This window comes from Dermacentor andersoni, chromosome 6 (genome assembly GCF_023375885.2).
Source record: "Dermacentor andersoni chromosome 6, qqDerAnde1_hic_scaffold, whole genome shotgun sequence".
Lineage (NCBI taxonomy): Eukaryota > Metazoa > Arthropoda > Arachnida > Ixodida > Ixodidae > Dermacentor > Dermacentor andersoni.
The window spans coordinates 38052063-38072798 of NC_092819.1; the positions used below are offsets into that span (position 1 = coordinate 38052063).

General features: G+C 41.6%; 1 protein-coding gene across 5 annotated transcripts in view; it reads left to right on the forward strand.

Moving 5' to 3' along the window:
* Positions 1–20736, forward strand: part of LOC126521927 (uncharacterized) — an 80237-nt gene that overhangs the window by 37212 nt on the left and 22289 nt on the right. For 3 of the 5 annotated variants that reach the window (XM_050170673.3, XM_072288702.1, XM_072288703.1), the window contains exons 2-9: positions 1597–1687; positions 6524–6681; positions 11321–11404; positions 13906–13968; positions 15788–15887; positions 16962–17028; positions 18487–18580; positions 19408–19613. In XM_050170673.3, the coding sequence (XP_050026630.2) occupies positions 1597–1687; positions 6524–6681; positions 11321–11404; positions 13906–13968; positions 15788–15887; positions 16962–17028; positions 18487–18580; positions 19408–19613 (863 nt within the window). Of the gene's footprint in view, positions 1–1596; positions 1688–6523; positions 6682–11320; positions 11405–13905; positions 13969–15784; positions 15888–16961; positions 17029–18486; positions 18581–19407; positions 19614–20736 lie in introns of all 5 variants that reach the window. The other 2 variants (XM_072288704.1, XM_072288705.1) reach the window with 2 other exon arrangements.

Here is a 20736-nt window from a genome sequence, read left to right on the forward strand (position 1 = left end):
ATAACATAGAAATGGATATGGAAAATACATCTTGCAGTGCTCAGTTGCAGCTCATGTTGGCGTGCTTAAGTGCTGTTGTAATGCTAGTAAAAAAAAAAAAATATGTAATATTGTCTACTGGTTTGCTGTGTACTGCATCTCAGTATTGTTTTCGGAAAGTTGACTTTAAACTGTTAAGAGCAGTGGCAGCAGCAATTAGTTTTATTGCATAGTATACATGCCCATACATGCACACATAGCTGTATACAAACAAGGGCAACATTTTAAGTTTATGTACTACTGCTCTGCTTTAAGCTAGTGTGACTAAGATGGATGTTGCAGCGATACCTCAATTATCAATTTTTTATGCTCCATTAACTGTTGCTGTCTGCCCCATTTTCTTAGGCCAGCATGGACATACCAATATGGCTTTATTCAAAAAGCTTGATTTTATTTTCTTGTGGCCATCAAGTACAAAATTGAAACTTTTCTGGCATTGTATGCCACATTACGAAAGGAGTCTGTTGTCGCTTTTACAATGTTGCGCTCATTTGGCAGATTTAGTAGACAACCTCTCCCTCTGCACAAGGATGATCCAAGAGACAGTCAATGCCGCATGTGATAATAATCCTTTAGATGAAGCTTCTAGGCAAGTGATCCAGTGCTGCTGGTAGAACTTTTGTTTGCAGTCATGTGATAGGCAAGATGATTTAAACAATTTCACATTTATTGTGTTTAGTAGAAAAGCTCAGTCCCTATGCCTTCTACCAGTTGTCTCAGACTGTGTGAAACAGCTTGTCCCATGCCTACAATAAAAACTGTTTTATCAAGTGATGGAACATTAAGTATTCCTCACCAATTTCGGTATCCAGTGCAATCAACTTTAATAGATACTACATTTCTGCTCACAGGAAATTAAACAAATGTTCTTAGCTGATATGATGCATTCTACACAAGTGGTACTGAAACTTGGCTATCATGGATGAAGTACTTGCAGGAAAAAGGTATTTCACATTAAGAATGATTTGTATCAATCAGTATTATGTCACATAATTAGAGAACATAAATTGTTAGGGCTCTGCAATAGTTGAATTTTTCGCCATCCCTTTAAACCATCGACTTGAACGCTGCTATCTGCAGTTCCTATCAAAGAGGATGGAGTGAAGATTAAGTTCTTGGCAGTCTAAAAGCTTGGTTTCTAATGGCTTCTTCCGATTAGATTGACAGCAGCTCACATGCTCATATCAACATTTGTTGACCATTGCACACTTTTTAATATCCTGCACCCCCTTGCAGTCCTGCACTGATGAAAATTGTATATCTTACAGGAACTATAAACTGGTCTACTTTTCACTGCGACATGGTGAGAAAGGCCTTATCACACTCAAGTGTACAAGTGTACTTCTATGTACATATAAACCATATATCTTCTACGTCTTGTCTAGTAGAGCAGTACTACAGCAAATTTTCTACCTTGTGCACTTGATAATCAAGTTTCCATCATAATAGACGTGGTTGCGACACATAGCTGTGACAGCTGCTGCTCTGCGAAAATCCTAATTTACAGCTACAACTTACCAACTGTTTTCTTTTCCTCTTCTTTCTTGTCAATTTCAGTTGCACGCTGAGTACAAGAGGAGCTTTGCGTGGCAGCCAGGGCATCTAGAACCAGCAGGAAATGTTGTCGTGAAGCCGCCAGATGCAACTTGTGAGTCGGCCCTCATTTTTGCTTCGTTATCTTTACGATGTCTTAATGCGTAGGAAGCATTCATGGCACTTTTGGCTTGCGGAATGTGCTGCGTTGTCTGCAAACCCTCAGAAGTTCTGTTTTAAGTCTGAGCATTTTCTTAACTGCAGCCTAAATTATAGTCGGCACCGAGTATTACCTTTACCGACAGCTTGTTTGTACATTGGAGCTTGAAATATAAGCAAGTTGAGGTTGCAGCGTTGGCTTACGTTTATTTTGTCTGAGAGCACTCTGTTGACTGTGTGGAATGTTTCTGCTGTTGTTGCCCATTATGAAAGATTGCAGTAAGACACATTTACACCTCCTTGTTGCAATCAAGCAGCTGTTCGACAGCTGGCCAACACCTTTAATTTTGTAAATGTTGGTGTGATCCCTCGTAATTTCTATTATTAAAGGTTAACTTGTGTTCAGCCGCAGTGAGAATCTGTCGAAACATTATATCTGATATTGCCTGCGAAACAGAAGCATTTGTGATTACCCAACAGCCGGGGGAAATTTTGTTGATGTTATCAATAAATAAAATTTTCCCATTTGAGTAAATTGTAGAGGACAAGAAAAGGTGCCACAATATCTTTATTTTTTTATTGCTTGTGGTAGTCACTTATAGGTGAAACAAATCACACCATTTCTTTAATCCAATAATGCCCGCCTCAGTTCTGATTCATAAATCTTTAATATTTTGTCATGATAGTTAGGCTGCTTCTGTGGCTATGGCCTCCTAAACCTGCTTTTTCTTCTTTAAGAGACAAGTCAGCTCTTGGTTGCAGTATTATAACTACAATTTGGCATAATATATAAGAGTCTGTGAAAAAATTTCTTTGGTAGAACTGTTTGTAGGAGCCTTGTTATTAGCAAAGGTGGCTGACCATCTGCAGAGGGCATTTATGTATGCAAAGCTCTGCGAATTAAAATTCAACCCAGAGAACTAGCTGCACATTTCGTACCATAGAGAAGAGAGAGTGAAAAAAAGAAAAAAAAAGAAAGAACACCAGAAGTTTACTCTAGCTAAGTCTTTTGTATAATGTCATGCTTAAATGTCAGCCACTGCCCTTTCAGCACCTTCTAGAAGCTCTTGCTAGAAATATGCTTCCTGCTTGAGTGCACACAGATGTTGGCATGATATTTATTTTCTATCTCTTTCTTCCTCTTCAATTTATTTTTTTCTTTTTTCTGCATGCAGTTGCTTTCTCTCCTTATGACGGCTGCATGACATTCACTGCATTCCTTTGGCTGAGGAATTCTCTAGCGTCACACCTCAGCAGGCCCTGATGAGTTGACCTTGTCACTAAGGAAAAGGCCACGCTGGAACAGAATAGAGCTTTCGTAAAAGGAGTCAGTGCGCGGTTTGCCTTATACCAACAGACTGAAAGCGTTTTTCGTGTGTGTGTGTTGGTTCATGAAGTGGTCACTGAAAAACAAAGCAAAACAAAGGTCTTTGTTACTGGCTACATAATGACAAGAGAATGTGGATGAAGAGAGGTAAAGACAGGGAGATTAACTAGTGTATGTATTGGCATGCTACCCTGTGCTGCAGAAAGGGGTTCAGCAAATAAAAGGCGATATAAGGATAGATGGTATAAAAATAGTGGGGAAATGCAAGCAATACTTATTGACAAAAGTGCAAGCATGGTATTGCGTCATTGCGCAGTGCAAAAACTGTTTACTAATGCTTAGTATTATTGATATGCTAAAATATTTCTGCATTTAGCTCGAAGGAAGGACCAGGGTTACAGTTAGTAGTGGATAGCCATGTAGCTGCCAACAATTTGCAAATAACATTTTGTTTCTGTAAACAAAGGTAGCAAAAGAACACAGCATATGTACAGAACTACTAGATCTCATATGCGCGGCCTCAGTGCTACACTCTTACAAAATTTTAGCTACCCAGTGTCACACAAGAGCAGTCTTTATTGACGTGAGATATCTACATTTCATAATCCGAGCTTTTGTTTTTTCTTTTCTAAAATGTAATGTTCATTGTTAGCTAGAAAGCAAGCACAGGTAATTCAAGTTGTAATAGCACGGCTGCCATTCTGGCTGGATTGCATCTGTCAAAAGATTCGGTGAGAGTGGCTTTTGAAGCTGATTTCTGACCTACATTTTTTAAAGCTGCCATGCTCAGCCTTAAGCAACCCAGTCATCTATAGACTGCGTACTGAAACAAGTGCATATGAGATTCCAGCCTTGTGCGGGCTCTCTGAAAATGACAGCACTTCCATGGCAGTGACGCACGCATGCTTTTTGTTGCTGTTTTGTTTGCGGCTGCTCAATTGTTGCACGGCAGACGATGGGCTGCCATCAGTCACGCCTGGCTCGTTTGCTGGTGCCCCTCTTTCCGATGCCCGTCCGTTAGTCTGCATGAGACGTCGTTGGTGTGAGTGCTTCCCCTGTCTCGTCTCCCGCTGTGTTGTTGCGCGCTTGGTTGCTTGAAGTTTTGTCGCCTGAAGTTGGATGTTTGAAGAAAGGGATGAATTTCCTCAGACAAGGTGTGTGCATACTGACTTGTGCTTGTGGCTTGGTTGGCTTTGGATTTCCTCTTAACACTGGCTTTGGAATGCGATACCAAGAATCGCTAATTGGACTTCTGTAGTGATAGAAGTGGTTATTGTTATGATTCAAGTTTTCACAATACATAATGGGTTAAATGGCTTATTAACAGCTATTCAGAAATGTGTCTTCACCATTGTTACTGCCTAGAATGTTCATTTCAAAGGATAGGTGGCACTCACACTGTTTTGGTAATAAATTGTAACTAAAGCTTGCTGCTCCATATGCAAAAGAATGTGTGAGGTTGATTTGTCCATTGGAGTTAATGCTGAATATAGGAATTATTAACATTGGTAAGGTGTAAAGTAGCACTGTATGAAATGATTATTTATTGTTTCATCTTGCTAATTAAGTATTATCAACACTTTCTTTCTGTTGTACATTCCTCAGTTGACCTTGATTCAATCATTATAGTATCCTCACAAAAGTAGATACCTCTGGGCATACCTTGTTATTTTGCTTTGCCATGACGCTCACTTACACATATGTTTTGAAGTTTTATATGTGATTGACTTTCCACTAGACAAATTAGTCGTGCAGTGTCATAATGGTTCTGATGTGCAGATTCGTTCTTGCATTATTTGTTTGTCTTCTGTTAATTTTTGCTAGCACAATGACTGCATTTAACTGCGTGCTCCAGCATCTGACTAGGCTGTGTAGGGCTTCTAGGCTAACCTAGTCATAATGAATAATGTTTAAACTATATGACACATAACTGCTGGTCTTAACTGAGAGATTTCTAACATGTGCTCTTTTTGAGGTTCATGTACACATGACTGCCAAAATATTGTCCTCTGGTCCTTTACTTTCGCTTTGCTATATTCCTGTTTCCTTACTAGCCTTCCATTTCTCCTGAGAAATTAGTAAAAATTTTGAAATTTTCGTTGAACTTCAGTTTGTGCACCAATGAAGATTCCATGTAGGAACACTGAAAAAAAAAATTAAACTGGAGTTTTACCTGCCTAAACCACGATTTGATTGTGAGGCACGCTGGAGCGGGAGGACGCCGAAAATTTGGACCACCTGGTCTTATTTAATGTACACCTAAAGCGAAGTACATACGTGTTTGCCGCATTTCACCCCTATCGAAATGCAGCCACCGTGGCCGGGATTCAATCCCGCAACCTCGTGCGCAACAGCAACACTGAAAAACATTTAGGTTACAAGAATGCATTTGATTGCTTTCCATGCAGTATAATTAAACTATTCAAAGCCATTTGAGAAAAATTTTTGTTCGAAAACAACAAAACAGGACAATCTTATACGTGATCACATCCCTGGCACTGCCGCAGCCATGCGAGAATTTCTTTCTGGCATACGACACGCTTCTCCTACAATAATCTGACTTTCAGCGTAGATCTGATTATAGTTGCCTTAGTATATATGCCAATTATTTAAAATGTCATTATTTTGTTCAGAGCTTGTGATTCTGAGGTTTTATTTCAGCATGTAGAATTGTGGATGGGTGGCAGGGTGTAGACCCTCTTATGATGTTTAAACATGCAGGTCCCAAAAGACTTCCAGTATTGTCCTCTGGAACAGCCCCATAATTTAGAAGGTAGTGAAGAGAATGTAAGTTGCAATAGGCCTGCAAATATATAGGACACACCAGCGGACACCAGTTTGACTATGTAGTAGTTGAAACATTGTTTTATGAATTCATTTTAATCCAAAATGCAAAGGAAAGCTACATGCGTGAACTTGATACAGAAGGCATCTTTCTTATGTTTGGCGCTCTTTGGCTGTCATTGGCCCTTGCGCCAAAAAAAAAAAAAACATATATCATCATCATCTTATGTCTGTATGCATCAAGAGCATGTACTATCAGCATAAGTTCAAATGCGAATAATTTTGAAACTATTCTGATGTGTTGTTCTATTGCCAGGTTCAGCTGCATTTGTAATGAAAGACTTAATTCAGATTCCAAAATGTACACTTGGACTATTCCATGCTTAGATACTGGCTATACAGAGTGATTACATGTCACAATTTCATGTAATTACACATAAGAGCAGTTCTGATCAGTCATTTCACGTTTCAGTTTATTCTCGTGGTAGATATAGTTCACTATAGTAGAAAGTACTTCTTTTTTTCTTAGAAAGCTTTGGTGCTGGAAACATGTGAGTGGAAGCTGTCTGGTGTCAGAAACACACTGCTGCTGTGGTGTAGACAAAAGGGATTTATAGTAAAATATTCCGTAAGGTGCGTGCGATTCAATGTACTAAGCCAGATGACCGGGCATGAACGCAGCTCTGGAACCAGCACTCACAAGGAAGAAGAAGCACCCGGAGGTAGCATATCGAACGAGCGACATCTTGGGCACCGACGGAAGTCACCACCAGGCGGCAGCAACAGGATCAGCGGACGCACTTCACCGTGACGACAACGACCACTGCTACAGGGCAAGGGTCAGTTGCCGCCTGTTTCCTTCCTACTCTGTGAGCAATTTGGCAGTACCTGTCTGCTTTGCTGTGCATGCTCTGAAAGTTCATAGTACAAAGTACATGTAAACATAAAAAATGAGGTTCTTGTACCATTGTTCATGTCACAATTAGGAATGCTTGCAAGGCTTACATACGTGGGTTCAATGGTTGCACTGTGTGTATGCTATACTCGTGGACAACTTTCTCTGGCAGTGAACGAAAAACTACTACTAAAAGTTCATGCACGTGTGTTACTTTACGTCAAGTAGCCCTGCAGGGTTTGACAACATCTTTGGTGTTTGGAACAGCTTAGCTTTGTCATGCGACGATTTCACATCTGCCCAAACATGGAAGAGGAAAATGGAAAAATAAGTCAAGCTAAGCGTGCATCGGCATATTTTGTCTTATTTTATTGTTGTAAACAAGATGTTTACGTCTTCTTTTCCTTAGCTTGAAGTAGTGCAGGTGATAACGTGGGAGTTTTTTCAGGAGCGCTCCTACTTGTATGCACTTTGCCTCCGTATGTTTCTCTTCATTGCCGCAGAAGGTAATCTGCAAGTGTTAGGTTGCCCTTTTTGTTTTACGTATGTTTAGACTCTGTAACATTCACTCATCCATTTATACGTTAGCTTTTTTTTCTGCTTGTTTGTTTGTTTGTTACATGCAGTGGTCTTGTTGCATGCTATTGTGCTAGACATTATAAGGGACAAAATTATTCTGCCATAGAGCTGCATGATTTTTTAGCAAGGTAAAAAAAATTTAAATATGTGACGTATACTATAGTTTATTTTAGTTAGAATGCCTGAGTTTTTGTTCAAGACAGTGCAAGAGATTGCTGCCTATGTACAAGAAAGCACAGAAAGAAGACTAATGAAAAGAAAAAAGAAAGGCTATTTTACAAGAAAGCATATTTTTTAATTTAAAAGATGCTTTGCCGACAAGGCATATTTAGGGAAGTTATAATGCTGGTTTGGTATTCAAGAGTTAGTGATATTATCGCAGAAACTTTGTGTTGCAATGATTAAGTAAACCGGCAATATAATTACAGAATGTGTTTGTACAACCAAGGGTTGCTGTTCATTTAAATCAGCAAGGTAATGCTGTTCTATACATTGACAAAGAAGCATGGCCTCGCAATGCTCAGCATGAGGTTTCGTGTTCGATCGTGACTGCTGAAGCCGTGTTCTGATGTACGCTGTATGCCAAAATGCTTGTGCACCATGCATTTGGTGCACATTAAAGAACCCCAGGTCAAAATTAGTCTGTAGTTCCACTCGATGAGGTGCCTCGTAATCAGATTGCCCTTTTGGCATGTAAAACCCCAGAAATTGATTTTTGTGAGCATGGCCTTGCAGGATTTTTTTCTAGCAGAGGTCTGCTGAGATCTTGGAAAAACGTCTTTTTAGCTGACACCTCCTTCCACTGTCTGCCTTGTTTCCAACTACCACCAATATAAACTGAAATTTAAACTAGTGAAAATAAACTACTGCACATGGTTAAGTGTCCGCATTGGTTGGTGTTTGTGACATTGACCATATCATGTAATTCCAAAACACTCAGTTTGTACTTTTGGAACTAGTAATATCATATTTAGAAACTGGCCATGGAACAGTTACACACCACATTATGAACTATAATTGCATGCAGAAAACAATACAATTGTTCTTTCCTGTTCATGTTGAATTTAGTACCGACAATACACAGGTATCACGAAGCACCTTCATGGTGTCAGACTTCATCGTGTAACGGTTCATTAGACAGGGCAGATGTATGCGTCGTTAAGAAGGTAGTGAGCATTGCATGCAGTGGACGTGCTTGGCCTCACAAAGCGCAAACAAGCAAGCCCATATAGTTCATTTGCTCCCCTTCATGAGACGTGGTAAAGGGGAAGGGGGGGGGGAAGTGAACGTAATGAGTGGCAAAAGGAGAGTGAGTGATAGAGGGCAAGAATGATAGAGGTAAGAAGACTTAACGTGGAGGCTGTAGGGACATAAGAAGTTAGGAAAGAGGAGGGCGGGGACTCGGGGCGTATTGGGTGCGTCAGCTCCCGCCGGGCGTGTCTGCCTCTGAGGTCGTGCGCGGGCATCAGCGGCAGCCCACAGGGAGTCGACTGGCAGACAAGGGAAGGAAAGGTAGCGGTTTATCGCAGGGCAGGTGTTTCACTCCGCAGTTGACCTTTGTGCAAAAGAACATGCAAAAATGAAAAGCAGGGCTTGGCTTCCCTTTTTCTGTGCACTTTTTCCTGTTAAAGTTTTTACTGCAAGGGAGCTTTCTCGTATCTGTCTGTCTGTCTGTGTGTGTGTGTGTGTGTGTGTGTGTGTGTGTGTGTGTGTGTGTGTGTGTGTGTGTGTGTGTGTGTGTGTGTGTGTGGGGGGGGGGGGGGGGGGGGGGGGGGGGGAGGGAGGGGGAGGGAGGGAGGGGGGGTTTGAGGGAGGAAGGAAAAAACTTTTTTCTCTCTAAATCCTTCTAAAACATAAAGCCTAGCATCTCTTGTTGCCCATTGTTTGGTAGTAATACATTTCAAGTATGGCTGGTCTCCTGAAATATCATTATGCAGCATCTCTCTTCTACTATGGGGTAGGGTGTTTCTGTTTTATTAGTCCTCCTTTTAACATGGCTCTCCTCTTTATCACCACCTTATTCTTTCTTCCGTATACGAAAAAAAGAGGAGTGGAGAAATGAAGCTTCACTTTCTTCGTCTTTTTCTCACTCTTCCTTCAGTAAACTTCCGTACACACTGCCTCTTTCCTAAAAGAAAAAAAAACTTTCTTTTTCTTTCTGTTCTTGTGGCTATCACCCTCTCCAGTCTCTTTAGCAAAAGCTAATGGAGACACAGAGGGTCGGGAGCTGCTAAAAAATATATAAGAAAAGAGAAAGGGAGCAGCTGGTCTCTGTTATTGTGCTGCTGGGGTAAGGGCGGTAACGTGACATAAGGTGTTGGCTGAATCCGCCACATTTATTATTAGGGTGGCTACGTATTTGGCTTTGACGTTGCCTGCCTCCCCCTTTTTCTTCGGTTGAACTCTAGGTATTGAAGGGAAAAGAGGGATGGGGGGTTACGGTACGAGAATAATGAAAGACAGTCTACTTGAGGTTTTCGAAGTGGAGGGGACTCTCTTGCAGGGCTGCTCAGTGGGACGGTGAGGCTCTCTTTGTGCAGTCATAAATGTGGGTGCATGCAGTTGTAGACGCTTAGGAAAGCACGCTGTCATCTCTGCAGACATGAGAATGTTGAGTGCATGTGTAGTGTGCTTCACATGGAAATAGATAACCTGTATTGCTTACTACTACTGCAGGTGCTATGAACCCTGCAAAAAGCTTTATTGTTGGTTGATGACCTTTAGGGAAGAAGCAGCTGTACTATAGGTTGAAGTGCAGTTGTTATTTCATCTTGGTTATGATAATCTTATTTTGAATATGCATTAATGTTGTAAACTCACAATGTTGATGTGTTATGCTAAATGCAAGGAATGAACCACTTGAAGCTGCTTAGGATAATCTTATTTTGAATATGCATTAATGTTGTAAACTCACAGTGTTGATGTGTTATGCTAAATGCAAGGAATGAACCACTTGAAGCTGCTTAGGATAATCTTATTTTGAATATGCATTAATGTTGTAAACTCACAGTGTTGATGTGTTATGCTAAATGCAAGGAATGAACCACTTGAAGCTGCTTAGGATGTTGTTTGGCATGCAAAAGGTATTGCTGGACAAAGCTGTGTGTGTGTGTGTATGTGTGCGTGTGTTTGTGTGCTTTCAGTATTTTGCCCCTATTTTGTTGCCACTGTGTCAAAAATGGTAGGTTGATGAGGCCAGCCTTGTGGGGAAAGTGCATTTGAACTGCACAGTGCATCAAGTGGTTTTACTTCTGGCTACCTTCTGATTTATAATTCATTCATTCATTTATTTATTTACTTTTGTGTGCCTCATTTGGTACATATTTAAATAGCTGCTCAGGGAAATTTTGAAGTCCCAAGTAGCTGTCACTAATATACGTAGTAAGAAAAGCACTTGTAATTTTTGCGTTGAAGGCATGCATACAACCCTTGTGTCATTCTGATGAGGGCCTTTGGCTTTGACTTGGTTAGCTTTGTTCAACCTTGTGGCTGCAGCCACATCTGAGCAGAAGCACTTGTAGTGTGACTCATCGTTTTGCTTGTATTGTCTGTGCTATACTGTATAATGCAGTGTTCTAGCTTCTTTCTTGATGCACTAAGAAAGAAAAGAAACTAGCCAGTGTGGGGGCAAATAAACTGATAACCACAGGGTCACCCAGACACCTTCGTATCAGTGCAGCACTTTTTTCTTGGTAAATAATAAAGTGGCAGAAAGTAGCTTTTGTATAGGTAAAGAGTTGCTTTAAATGCTTCTGTTTCAATGTATGAACCATATAAATTTTCATTTAGTGAGTGTGAAGGTGGTACGTGATGAAAGTGCTGAAGGTTTCTCTGTCTTAAAATAATTTTCATTGATTGACGACCGGCTGCAGACTTATCTCTGTAGTCTCTCTGTTTGTCTACATCCAGTCTGTTTGCCACTGTGTTTCTCATAGCCTTAGTTTGTTCAGTGAATTACAAGCATGTGGTTGGAAGCTTGACTCTCTTACCATCATCTTGTGCAGCCGGGGGAGCGTTCGAACAAATCCAAGGTGGGTTCCCGAAGCAGATCTGCAGACCCCAGCCTTGGCCGTGGCAGGCCTGTCATGGTACGTGCTTCCTCGTGTTCCAAGTTGATAGTGTAGGTTCAACATATCTTACATATTATAAGTGGAACCTCTTTATTTCAAACTCCAAAGAGACTACCTATTGACACATCAGACTTTGGCCTTTGGCCATTGGTTTGCATTTGCCCAGGAGGCAGATTGTGAGAGTGAGAAATTTTGTTTGCAATAACCATTGCGCAGTTCTAGGAGTTCAAATTTGTGAGAGTTTTACCCTATTGAAACACATGTGACTCTGCTGGGACCAACTGATCAGTTTAAGTTATCCATCAATTTAAATGAAATGATTTTCGATTACTGTGGTTTCACTGTACCAGCGTCATTTCTCAAGCAAATGACAGTAATGTAACAATGATGCCAGGTGCTCTTTGCAAATTTTAGTGAACGCTTCCTGGATTGTGTGCCAATTTTATATGTAGTCATGGTTTGTTCCACGGGGACTAAGATGGCTTTTTCTTTTCTTTTCTTTCTTTGTCTGTGGGGTACTTACAACTGTTGCATTCTTTTGTTCTTGTTTTTAATTCAGTGTTATACATTTCTCCCAACTCTGTACTGTCTGTTCAGAATTGTAATCCTAAATGTAGAAAGAAGCACCACAACATGGCTTCAGGAATGCATAACAGCCCAGCCATCATTTTTGTGCAAGTTAGAAGCAGTGGCCATCCCTGACGTAGTAATTCTGCGGAAACCCGCAAGGTAGAGAGAAGTAATTAATAAAGGGAAAATCAACATCCACCTGTTCATAGCAATTGCTACAAAGGAAACCCATATGGGTTCCTCGAAAGAAAAGCCTCACAGTTGAAGAAAAATTCGTCCTGGTCCGGGACTCGAACCTGGGACCACCGCCTTTCCAAGGCAGCCGCTCTGTCATCTGAACTATCCAGACGGCTAGCAGATGGCAGGGCGAAGTCGAATTTGTCGACTACACTAAGCAAAGGCAAGTGTTTGACATAGTAGTCCTGCGGAAAGCTCAGATGGCAGAGCGGCTGCCCCGGAAAGGCGGTGGTCCCGGGTTTGAGTCCCGGACCAGGACGAATTTTTCTTCAATTGTGAAGCTTTTCTTCCGAGGCACCCGTATGGGTTTCCTTTGTAGCAATTGCTAAGAATGTTTGGATCTCTGATTTTCCCTTTATTAATTAGTGGCGATCCTTGCATCATGATGTTAATGAATGTGATTGTGGGCTTAGATTTCACAAATACTGCAAATTACCAGCATGAGTTTTGCTGGGTGAATGGCCTGAGGCACTGTTTAGGAGAGTGTTGCATTGAAGATAATTGTCAAAAGTGACAGATTATGAAGAAGCAAGAGAGTTGAACTTATCCATCTCCCTTTCTAGCCTGCTTCTTAAGCTGCCCCCCCCCCACCCTAACACACACACACTGCACTGCCTGATTTCGGAAGTTGTATTTAAACAATTACTGCCATTTCCTGTTTCTTTATAGTGTCTTCAAATATGTTTGCCTTACAGGTGAAAGTTAAGCTGCAATTTCTATGCAAGCAAATTTCCACAAAATAATCTGAGCCCATGAAAAATGTGGCTATAGCCATGCAGATTACTTAGTAACCTTGTATCTTAGTAATGAAACGTTGTAACTTTAACATGTTGGACTCTTACTGTGAGCACCTTGTAAAACTGCTGTAGTGTTTCTTAGGGAAAAGAAGATTGTTTCTATTTGTGCTGCTGGCCACTCCTATAGGCTTTTTTCTGCTCACTAAATGCTTAGTAGTGCAATTACTGTCAAAGTTGTGTGTACAAGTCAAGCACAACTTTTGTTCCTCATCTCCAGTGAAACATAAGTAACCTTTATTTCCTTGTCATTTACACTTCACCCTCGTTGACTCTCAGGAGCAAAGAAAGAAATGTATTCTATTTTTCTTATCTAAAACTCTTTGCCTAAAATAAAGTTGAATATAGTAACTTGAAGGGTGTCTGCATGCGGTGCAACATCAGTAGATTGCGTGCTCAGATTCTGCAACCATTTGTCTCATTTTTGTGAATTTGTGTGCATGTACCATAGAGTTTAGCACAGTCAGTAGACCTCTCCTTGAATGTCAGGCTGTATTACATGTTACCAAGTGGCTTTATTTTCTTCACCCATGCATCTAAGTACTCAATATCTTATACATACACATCGTAAAGATTACATACAAGACAATGTACACAATTAGGACAAAGGCTCACCTAAAAGAATTGCTGGTTTCTAAACATTCATTGGTTCGCAGTTCTTCACTTCACATTCTTGCAAATGGTCAGCATTAATGCCCCTCTTTGAACCGCGACTTGCTTAGGCGTAATTTTATTGCCAACAATACCACACTGCAGATCCTGTCAAACACATAGTCTGTCAAAGCAAGGAAAAGTCTACTGTCACAAGTGCCCCTTTACTGTGAGAAGTGCATAAGTTCTCTATTACTACAAGCAGGGACTGTGTTTGTGCCTCTGTCGAAAGCAAGTGGGAGCCTTTCCCTTACGTCACATTTTCAGAGCAAAGAAGAGTGTTGTGCGGAGGGCCCCATGAATGGGGGTTGTGATGGCGCCAGCCCAGAGGTAGGGGTGCGCTGTCATCAGCAGAACACAGCATGCGTACTATCAGGGTCGGGGAAGGCTGGCTTTCTAACTGCTACTTGCTGCCTGCTTCCGAGTTGCCATTAAAAGGTTCAGCGGGGACCTTGCCCACCGTAGCATAGCCAACATGCTGCAGTGCGTACCTCTCAAGAAAAGAAGGAGACAAAGTGCTTTTATTTGAGCGCGTTTCCTTATTTCAGTAAGCTGTCAAGTTGGCTCTTCATGACCGCTGGTTCAGGCCATTGTATTTGCTTGCAGTATTAGTGGCTATGCTACCAGGTGGCATTGTGTTTGTTCACAAGCCTTCACTGTCATTACCATCACAGCAGGGACTACCTAACTGGTAGGCTAAGGTGCAGATTATTTCACATACCCTAAGTTTATCGCAGGGCACTTTTAAAGACTTAATGGTGTTTTCTGGTTTGAACCATGCATTTTAATCATTTGCTCACTACATTCAATTGGACCAAGGTGTGCCATTTTCACTAGCAACCCAAGAATTCATTACAGTAAAAAGTCTCTGTTTTGATGGTAGCACATTAGGCTTTGTGGATGTGTCGTAAAGTTGGATCAGAGTCCTTCAATTAAGGAACTTTGGTTGTATGAAGCTTACTATGCTGAATCATGATCAGGAGCTTGCCCCTCACTAACATGGGAGTTTCACTAACTTACCAATAAGTGCCATCTATCATCAGCATCACCGGGGACAAGTATAGCCACAAGTGTTCAGTGGATTGGCTTTGCTTTTTGCCTGGCTTGTGACACGGGTGCCTGCAGCTGTATGAATGTGTTTGATAGAGAACTCTTTACAAAGTGCCTGGTTAGCATGCTCCAGGATGATGTCCACAAGTTCAAAAAAAGTTGCAGTTATGATTGCTGCCTGTCAGGACAGACACAACCATGTACCATGAGCATAAATTGGAGTGCAAACAAGAAAACAACTAATCAGAACGCCACTTATGTGTAATTACATTGGAGTGCGGCAGGCTGCAATCACTCCATAGCCAATTTCTCAGCATTGTGTAGTCCCTGATTTTTGAAGCCTAAATATAAGGCACGGTTACAAATGAAGATGAACCTATAAACGCAACAATAGACTCTAGTTATTTTTTACTTGTTTGCGTTTCAAATTTATTCTGATAGTATGCACTTAGAGGTTTTCTTGCAAATTTGTTACCAAAAGATATTCACCTTTATCGTGGTACAGATTCATAAGGTTTGTAACTGATTTTAGATACTAAAGCCCCTTGGCTTTATAGTGATAGCTCCATTAGGTTAATTTACAACATGTACTGACGAGTGGATGTGATAGTTAAGACAAAGTGCACAGAGCGATCCTGCATTGTGAAGAAGAAATTAGAGACAATGCAGTGAGTAACATGGGGGAAAATTGTTGCTGGAATATCTGAAATGGAGAAGCAGAGATTACAGGTTTGGCTTATTTGATAAAATATCATCACAGGTAAAAGCATGAAAAACAAACATGGAGCAGGCTTAGTTGATTTTATCTTTTTCATTGCACAAGGGTGTTCATTGTGCTGTCAATTGTAAACTTGCAGATATTACAGGGGTGGGAAAAGTTGACCTACTACAGGACAGAATTAGGAGAGGGCTGCATTCTTCAGTGGGCTTAATCTAGCAGATAGTAATGATGCTAGGGTAACGTTGGGAACTGGTAGTAACGGGTCACCTGGTAGGCACCCTGAAGCAACTGTATTGGTATCAGTGTATGCCTTCGTGAGAGCATATGCAACCCAGCCAGGTTTTATTTAATGTGTGTGTGTGTTCTTGCCACTAGCAGAGCCATGGTGATGAGGCTCCTTGTAAGACAAGCGAGTACAGGGCTGCCTTTGCCTGGCCACCGAAGCCTTCTCTGCCTCCAGCCACCAGGGATGTCGTCGGTACGTCCCACACCCTTCTGCTGTAATGTTAGATTGCAACATCGAATTACAGGAAAACAAACGACAAAAGAAGCGACATGAAAGATGTTGGCTAACTTCAATTTTCTTTACCTTCTGTAGTTGCTCCGACTGGATATAAATGTAGCTGTCTATTTAAAAATCAGATTTTTGTCATCAGAATGCAGTCTAGCCATTAGTGCTCTTTCAAATGTCAGTATTCAGTTACTGTTGTAAAGCAAGAAAATACAATTACATCAGCAAAGTAAGAGCACTGTAAGCTGAAAAAGAATAAAAAAGTACAGCCAAGCCTCATTTTAATTATGTTGCATCTGACACAAAAATATCTTTGTTGTATCTGATATTCCACATAAGCATGTACTCAGTAAATGCTGAAATCGACGAGAAACATTTCAGATTTAGTTCATTGTGTCTGACAATTTCAACTGTAATTGGTTGACATACATGTTGCTTACTCATGGACAACTTTCTGTGGTAATGAAGGGAAAGCTGCAGGGGCAGAGCTTCTGCGCCTGTTACTGTGCCAACTAGTTCAGCAGCGTTTAAGAGTGATTTTCAGTTCTTCGAACAGATTCTGAGTAAGCGTAGCTTCCACATGTGATGATTTCACATATGTCCGAATGCAGAAGCAAAAAGCAGCATAATAAGCCAAACTTAACACTTATTGGTTTATTTTGTCTTATTTTGCTGTTGTAGCTAAAGTGCTTGTTACCTTTCCTTCAGCCTAAACTAATGTGTATGAGAATGTGGGACTTTTTCAGGAGCGCTCTTACTTGTGCGTGCTTTTTCCCCTCATTGCCACAGAGGTTGTCCGCAAGTACAGGGCTTGGTCAGATATGGACAAAGGGCGGGGGGGGGGGGGCTAGTGAAACATATTATAACATCTTTCAGCTGCATTGATATCAGCAGATCTTTTGACAAAGATACATTTTCAACACTTGTCAGCCGTTCAAGAAAAATATTGGCACAGCATTTATTTTTTCTTGTTTAATCGTAAATTTGTTAACTTGTTCTGTACGTAATTTTTTGTGCTGTTATATTGTTTCATATGCACAGATGGTCCACACCGAGCTGAGCCGATGGAGAGGTTGTTGCCTCGAGATGACACCTCCCATGAAGCCAAGTAAGCCTTCTGAAACTTTTAACAACAGTGGCCATTATATGGCACGCATCTCAGCCAACTGTGTCCATGTGTGTGCCAATGTGAATTCCTGCATACCGTGTCTGCATGATTAAGGCGCAAGGTTCTTTTTTATTGCCCTCCTTTAGGCTTCTTCCACCAGTGCACGAACAAGTTATTACTGTTAGCTCACTCTCTGGGAGGTTGCTGAGTAGCCTTGCACTGTTTTTCTGCTTTGTACGTACGAGTGTCATCAGGAGTATTATTACATTTTTTAATGTGACAATGCACCCAAAAGTAGTAGGAATCTATAGAGCTATGTATCTATTTTGTGCTCAGTGAGCAAGCTTTGGACTTGAAGAAAAATTCATTCAGTGTAAGCCATCTTTTTTCTGTAGCTTTTGTGCTTCTTTAAGGTGGATGACCATTTCTTTCTTTCATGAAATTTCTTCCACCTTCGCAGTCTTCCATAAAAGTTATTTGCTTATTTTACATTTTCTTAAGGAAGTGGGTAAATATTTCTCAATTAGCAGTGAAGTTAAAGTACTGTTTTTTCATCGATTTGCTCCACCGATTGGAACGTGCAGTTATATTACCGCCCAAATATCCCATAAAATAACTTGGTGCCAATTATACCGCACACATCAAGTAACAGAACCTGAGTCAGCGCATACTGCATCGAAATCATATTATTGAATGTACAAAGGCACACAGACACGTACACAGATGAATCTTGGTGAGTAGTCGCTATTGGAGTCCGACGTCATCTCTTTTTCGCTGTCTACCTACCACAGAGAGTCAGCTTTAGTTCCATTTAATGCATTAGAAGTGCCGTACTTCTGAAAGATTGCACAACCATCGTCTGCAAAAGGGCATTCCGTGCACTGTGGACCCACCTTGCAATGTCTCCGAGTGTCGTTTTCTTCAGACGACTCATTCAATGGCAGTGTGGCTAGCTACCTTGCATTGAACTTTTGTTTTTTTAGTAAGAATCAGTTTCATTTTTGATTTTGAGTAGAATTACAATTGTAACACGCGTACAAATTTGAATGCACCTTTTATTTAAAAACAAGTGCACATTAGAATTGGGCAAATGCAGTAATACACAGTAGGCTCTGCTCAGGACAAATTCTGTGAAGTTGAATTCTCTGATAAGCTGAAAAGTTTTGAGACTTTCATTTAGCTTTACATGAATTAAGCACACTTAGGACAATCTGAACTTGTAATATGAACCACAGAGTTTCGGTGTCTCTTAAGGGGTGCCATGATTAAATGGTGCATTCTGTAATTAGTGAACATTTCCTATTGTAGACTTTCAGCCTCTTGAAGGCATAGAACTTGCACCAGCTCCTACCCAGGCTGTTAATCTCACTAACCAGGTAGAAGTGTACTGAATGTAATGCTCAACAATATGATCTGCCACTGTCACTTAATTAATTGTATTTGGTCTTCTCTGTATAGAAAAACTACCAAGAGAACTGAGTACAAGGCAAAGTACAAGCCTTTCTCATCATACATGTACGTCGATGGCAGCTGGAAAAAGCCAAAGGCTACCGTGAGTGTACCAAAGCCTTTGTCTTACCATATGTGTTTAAGTTGGCAAAGTTGGCAACTTCCTGAATTCATTTCTCATTCAATTGACAACCAATGTTCCTAGTCATCGGGTCGGCAGTTAATTTACATTAGCGCTGCCTTTTCCAATGAGCATTCTTGAAAGCACTTTGCATTCTTGAAGGCACTTTGTATGGATGGAGTTATTGGCAAATGAATCCTGCTGCTGCCGCTCTTCTGGGACCTTTGCCTTTTCATTGTTGAAACTGTGCTTGAAGCTATGCCCACCATATGCTCTCTGTCATTGTGCTGAGCTTTTGGATCAGCATGGCCTCGAGATTATGTGACTTAGCCCTCCGTTAGACCACCTGATCTCTAAAGCCATGCCGTTGGCACATTGGCATCACCTCCACCACCATGTGGCAGCACTGCTTTACCAGTGATGAGATTTGTTCTCATTTGCTTCTAAGGCCACTGCTCTGTCATGATTTCTTAAGACATCTGGTCGATGGCAATTGTGTAACATAACAGCATAACAATGCACACAAGAAATGGCGGCGATTTTAAGCAGTTAAATGAAAGAGCAGGAAATCTTTTGAATTACACTTTAAGCTCCATGCTACGAGGTACACGAATAATATTAGGCCCAGACCTCCATGGCAGTATTGTCCAGCAACTTACACAGTTTACTCACAATGTTCCAAAAATGTTGCGCGGCGCCTCTGAAGTATGTTACTCCAATCAAGGCTCACATTTAGAGTGAGTTATGTAACTGTCATGTGTGCTACCATTTACAGACACCTCCTCATTTGTTCTCTTTATCGTTTTCAGACATCAGAGGCTCCTCCTGTGGTGGACCCAAACCAGTGGTACACAGAGGTGGTGGAGCGGCTGCACATGGCCGACGAATACCGCATCCGGTCACGTGCTGGTGCGCTGCAAACGGCGGGGCCGACTGCATTACACGGGACAACGCTGTGGGCCAAACTGGATTCCAGTGCCAGCCTCGCTGCCTTGGCTCTTGCTCACACGCCTAGGCAAGCTTGCCTCATTGATCATAATTATCATCATCACAATCGTGGACCTAATTAACTCCACTTGCACTACAAAAACCCTGCGCAGAGATCTTTTAACCTCTTAGAATGGCCGAAAAATGTGTAAGTTGTTATCGACTCATGGTTTGAAAAGGCAGGTGCCGAAAACACTTGGATACAAGAGGAACGAAAAAGACTACACAAATGCCGGCTATTCTGAAAGCTTGCAAAAAGATGGAAGAAGGAGGAAAACACGAGAAAAGCTATCTGTGCATGCTCTGAGGAACGCCGCAACAACCCATCAATTGTTTTGGCTGTGCCTTCTACGCCTACCTTTTCAAACCATGAATAACCCCTTTTCCGCATCAATGAACACGCTCTAAGCCTGCAAATTTCTTAATCTAACCATAGTGCCTTATTTCCTGCCACTGTCAAGTGCATTTTCCTTCCTTTGCATCTACTCTGTTGCTCTAGCAGATCAGTTTCCCGTTCTTTGCATTATAACTAAGGTACAGTAAAAGCTTGGTAACTCACAACTCATTCATTCGAAGTTTCAGATAATTCGAAGTAGCCACCGTGGTTCGTCCAACGATGTATTGAAAGCAATATGTAACACATCCTGCTAATTCACACTGAAATCCGCATTGCCACCGATAATTCGAACTCCGCACCATTATGGATGGGGAGAGTGCTAGTGCGTGGGGAGCACATTGGCGATGCTGGCGTCGCCGTGCGGGCCTTGCAGCTTTGCATTTTCCATCAGCAGCAAGGGTGATAACACCGTCGCCGCATACCGTGTTCTTTGTGTACGAGTGAAAGCATGCGAGGGTGAGCCGGCGAACGTTGCTCAATCTCGCGTGCACGAGTGAGGAAAGCAGGGCGGAGCGCGCCCTCTCCTGTCGCGCACGAGGCATGGGGGTGAGGCGAGAGAGGGAGAGGGGGGGACGTTTTTCTCCAAGGGCTGCTGCTTACAGTGCTGCCATGTGGGTGCTGTATCTTGAAAGCTATCTGCGACATGGCCAAATTACATGCCTGTGTGGGCCTGATCTTCAAAGCGATCTGCGATGTTTGCAGAGTACACAGAGTGCTGGTAGCTTCGTATGCAACGTGCTATCTAAGTTTCATT